This window comes from Castanea sativa, chromosome 1, assembly GCF_040712315.1.
Source record: "Castanea sativa cultivar Marrone di Chiusa Pesio chromosome 1, ASM4071231v1".
In the NCBI taxonomy this organism is placed as follows: domain Eukaryota; kingdom Viridiplantae; phylum Streptophyta; class Magnoliopsida; order Fagales; family Fagaceae; genus Castanea; species Castanea sativa.
The window spans coordinates 67,792,244-67,797,515 of record NC_134013.1 but is presented as its reverse complement, the minus strand read 5'-3'; the positions used below and the strand labels follow the sequence as shown (position 1 = coordinate 67,797,515).

Here is a 5,272-nt window from a genome sequence, read left to right as displayed (position 1 = left end):
GTAATAGTTCTTGAAATTGAACTTTACACACCAATTCATCTATTTTTGCTAGTAGATAATTTGGTGTCATAGTGGCTCGAAGAGTTTTTTTGCCTAGTTCTCGAGTTTTTCTTTCTTAAAAATCCTTGTGTTCGATGTGCTTGAATATTTGTGATTGGGATTGTGTTTATTGATTGTTTATTTATGCATGTATCAATTGGTTAATTACTTAATTGAACAATTGGACTTAATTTGCTAAATTAGCTTAAAATTGACATCAGCCGAAAAAGGATTCTAAACCATGTAACTCTCAAAAAGCCCAACTTAACACCAGGCCACCCTTCGACCTACGGCCCACATGCCACAAATTCAAAAACAAAGAAACCAAACAGACTAGCTCTAACATTCCATGCAATCTCATAACAGAATATTCTCAGAAAAGATGAATATGATTATTTTAGAATGAAGAAAACAACACCTTAATTCATACAAATATAATAAACACCACGTCAGATACCATTCTGTGATTCCAATGCTTTGCTGTAAGATAAAGGCTCATTCCTCTGACTCTTAGTAGAGAATGAAGTCCTAATCATTTTCTGCAATACCATGAATGCATTAATTTCTTCTTTTCCTGGGTCTTTGATTATTGCACCTTCTCACCTTTTCTTTTCGTTTTCCTTCAACAAACCTTATAAGCCATTGAGGTTTTCCTCTTTTAAATGCAACACATCCCATCGTTACTCCAAACAATAATCCACATCCATAGCCCATTAACACGACCTTCCAATCAAATCCACTCGCAAATATCAAATCCTTGTCTTCTTGGAATATTGATGGTAGTGGTGGCGGTGGCAGCAGCTCATTAGTGTTGCATTTCATTGACAGAGGAAATCCACACAACCCCAAGTTCCCCTCGTATGAGTCATTTTCAAACGTACCAAATTGCTTGCCTTCAGGTATGGGTCCAGTAAGTTGGTTTCGTGAAAGGTTTATCATAGCCAAAAATGTTAGACTTGTCAATTGAATAGGAATTTGTCCTGTTAGCCTATTTGAAGAAAGGTCTAAGGATTCAAGTCTTGACATATTTGCCAATGATGGTGGGATATGGTTGTTTAGGTTATTATGGGAAAGGTTGAGCAATCGGAGAACTGTAAGCCTTCCAAGTACTTCTGGAATCTCTCCTTCAAATTTGTTGCTTGATAAATCAATTATTGTGAAGATAGTTAGAATTCTTGGTAGCTTAATCTCCAAATTTTTTATTGTCACCACCACAGAATCTCGATAATATTGACGTTTACCGAAATATTGCAATTCATTTTTACCTTCATCATTGATCATCATGGTGTTCATGTTTTCAAAATAATTTTTCGGTAAAAAACCAGTAAACTCATTGTAAGAGAGATCAAGAATTTGTAACTTAGAGAATAACATCCCACTAGTGTTATGATTTCCAACAGGACCATGGAATCTGTTGGATTTCAAGACAAGAATCTGTAGATTGGGAAGAGCTTCCAACCAATAGGGGAAGAAATCATCGATCTTGTTATTTCCAAGATCAAGAATTCGTAGTTTCGAGAAAAACATCCCACTAGTGTTATGATTTCCAATAGGACCACAAAATCTGTTGGATTTCAAGGCAAGAACCTCTAATATGGGAAGAGCTTTCAACCAAAATGGGAAGATATCAGTTATCATGTTATTTCCAAGGTCAATAACTCCCAGATTTGTACAGTTGAGCAGAGATTTTGGCAATAGCCCTCCTAAATGATTGTCATTAAAGACAAGAAGTTCCAAACTATTACACTTTGCAAATGTATCAGGGATAGCACCGTGGAAGTTATTCATTTGCAAATTTAACACCCATAGATGATTACTGAAGTTTCCCAAACATTGTGGAATCTTACCACTCAAATTGTTATTTGAGACATCAAAGATTGTAAGAAAACTTAAATTGCAAATCATATATGGGATCTCTCCAGTCAGTCTATTGTCTGAGATACGAAAGCTTGTTATAGGAGAAGTTGGAATAAGAAGCTTACCTTGCAATAGATTGTCACTCAGAAGAATTGAAACCAGAGACGTGGCTTCCGAAATCTCTAGGGGTAATTCACCGGATAAGCGATTGTTTTCCGCACGTAACGCCACAAGAGACTTTGCATGTTTTATATCAGATGTGATTGGGCCTTCAATACTATTGAACGAGATATCAAAAATGCGCAAGTTCGGTAATCCCCAGATTCCAGCGGGAACAGTACCCGAAAGCAAATTATCATTGATCCTGAATTCAAGTAGAGTGGAACAGTTGACGAAATTGGCTGGAATTTCACCGGTGAGACTATTGTGATGCATGTAAAGCCCCTTTATAGTACCTTGTTTGCACATATCTGGTGGAATCGGACCAGTAAAAAAATTGTAAGACACAGAGATTTTATCGACTCTGGCCCAAGAGCCAAGGTTTTGAGGCAGGGGACCGGTGAGGTTGTTCTTGTTTAGAGTAAGGTTCACAAGCTTCTTGAACTCACCAAACTCGGCCGGTAATTGGCCAGAGAACTTGTTTTCAAATAGTTCCAGAGAAACTAGGTTACTCAAGAACCTCAAAACGGACAGATCACCTTCAATAGAGTTCATTGAAACATCAAACCTCTCAAGCTTCGAGAGGTTTCTTAAACCGACAGGAAGTTTTCCTGTGAATGAGTTGTTGAAGAGATGAAGCTGCCAGAGGTTGACAAGGTTTCCAATCTCAACTGGAATCTCCCCCGTCATGTTATTGTTCGAAAGCTCCAAGTTGATTAACTCTTTAAGGTTTCCAATCTCTGCCGGAATTGTTCCTTGGATGCTACAGTTGGATAGGTGAATCCAGGTGAGGTTGGTAAGCTGCAACACATCATTCGGAAATGGAGAAGGATTGAAAAGATTGTGTCCGAGGCTCAGCCGAACAAGGCCAGTCATGTTTTGGAGTGATTTCCATGGAAATGATCCCGACAATCCACTTCTGTTCAGATACAAATACTGTAATTGGCTTAGAGAAGATATGTCTGGAGCCGACCACCCTGAGAACAAATTGTTGCCCAAATCCAAGTACAGCAGCTTGACACAATTGTTCAAGTCGTCCATAATTGGACCATGCAAGTTGTTGAACCCAAACGAGAGCTTTTGCAGTGATTGGAGCTGGCATATGGAGTCAAGAGGAAGAACCCCAGTTAAATTTTGGCGTGAAAGTTCAATCTCTGTAACGGAACCATCTGAATTGCAGGTTATTCCAGTGAAATTGCACATAGAATTGCTGGATTCCCAAGATTTAAAGGCACTGGTACCGTCTGATGTTTGAAGTGCGGATTTCAGTTTCATGAGAATTTGAAGGTCAGCAGGTTGGATCCCGGAGATAAGGGAGAAGAAGCAAAAAAGAAGGTAGAAAAGGTAGAGAGGTGGCCGCGACGTGTCATAGGGTGGACAGAATGGCATTATGGGTCTTTTGATCGTATTTGGAGAAGAGGAATTAATGAGAATTAAGACTGAAGATGAACGTGGTTCCTTGTTAACTACCAGAATGGGTCTTTTGATCGTACTTTGGAGAAGAGGATTAATGAGAATTAAGACTGAAGATACCGCCTTTTTAACTACCAAAATGGTTTTTTTTTTTTTTAAATAATTTGTCGGCTGAAGACTAGTCTTCTTTCGGAGGGTCCCGAAATAGTGTATAATGAAGACTTCTTATTACACCTTTCCGTGGAAACCTATGAAAATAGCTCCATTGCACACAGAGACGGACCTAGCTTTCCGAAAACAAAGGAAAAAAAAGCTTAGCATGTGAGTGCACAGAGGAAATATACAATTTGCCCAAAATATGGAATCTTCACCCCACCCCCCCCCCCCCCCCCCCCCATATTATAAATTGGCCTATAATATCCAAAATATAAATGCTCTATCCCTTCTACCAATTGACTCAAGAATAATTACAATAATCTCTAGATAATTACAAAAAAAATACAGCACAAATTTGGTTTAAAGAACTCAATTACCCCAAAAATAATATGAATTATCTGCCGACAAACTAATATTGACAAAAAAAATAAACCATAAATTTGACATTATCAAATTGTATAATTCTCAATTTCTCAATTCATATGGTGTGAATTGTGAAGTGTTTAATGTTACTTTTTTTTAATTTGCTTTTTAAAAGTTTTTAGTTGTGTTTGTTGTAATAGTAATGTTACTTTATAAAAGAAAATCATAATGAGTTTGCGTAATAAATTGTATGGTAGTGCTGCTTTTTAAGAAATGAGAGAAATTTGTTAGTCTTATATCAAAATATTATTTAAATGGTTAGGTAGATATAGGATAAATTTTTTATAATTAATCAATACTTACGCAAAAATATACACAACTTCTATTGTTATGCATCCTAGTTTTTTTTTTCTTTGCATTTTACAAGGATGAAGGAAGAGAATAAATGGTAGTTAAGGTGTGTAAAGAGGAAAAAAATTAATTTAAAAAATAAACAAAGTTTAATATTTTAACAAAATAAAATTTAAAATAAATAATCTGATGTTAGTGTTTTGAAAAATGATCAGATAAAATAGAAAAAATAAGTTTTTATGTTAAAATATACATGAATTTTTGCACAATAAATGCATAGGTAGTTATAAAATTTGGATTTAGAGCAAAACCTCAACTGAAAATATCTTGAAATGGGAAGTAAAAAAACAAAAATTAAAAAGTGAAAGTAGTAAAAAGTTGTTAAGAGTGAATAAGGGGTAACTGTACGCAGGGACGGAGCCAGGATTTTAAGTTAAGGGGGCGACTTTGACCTCTAGTTTGGCAGCTTCTTAGTCGTGGAGGTTTTTTTTTTTTAATTTTTAATGTGTGCATTTGCTAGGTAAAGACAAAATTATTCTATTTAAAACTTTTTAAAGGGCAATTATTTATTTGAGTAAAATTGGTTAATTAGACTTAATTTTTTTTAGCTTTGCTATTGGTGATTTTTGTTGTTGCACAAATGTTTTTGGGCTAGTATATGTTGTTTTAGATTTTAGATCTATAAAATTTTAATGGCCTTTAAAATGAGAAAAGTGCTAGAAGTATATTGATAATATAGTGAGTGATTATTGATAAGTAAAAAAGTTATGCAAGTAATAAACCCAGATGCGAACCAATAAGAATTTATCAACAGTTTATAAAAATATTGTAAATAAATTTGTATCTTTAACGTTACTCTAAAAAGATTCAATAATATTGTTAATAGGGTAAAATGTAATTTTATAGAACAAAATTGCTAAAATTAATGCATATA

General features: G+C 35.1%; 1 protein-coding gene across 1 annotated transcript; it reads right to left on the bottom strand.

Moving 5' to 3' along the window:
- Positions 1-373: 373 nt before the first annotated feature.
- LOC142640508 (uncharacterized) lies at positions 374-3,580 on the bottom strand. The gene has a single exon (XM_075814638.1). It carries the CDS (start codon positions 3,442-3,444, stop codon positions 598-600), a length of 2,847 nt encoding a protein of 948 aa, XP_075670753.1. The 5' UTR covers positions 3,445-3,580; the 3' UTR covers positions 374-597.
- Between the last annotated feature and the right edge of the window lie 1,692 nt (positions 3,581-5,272).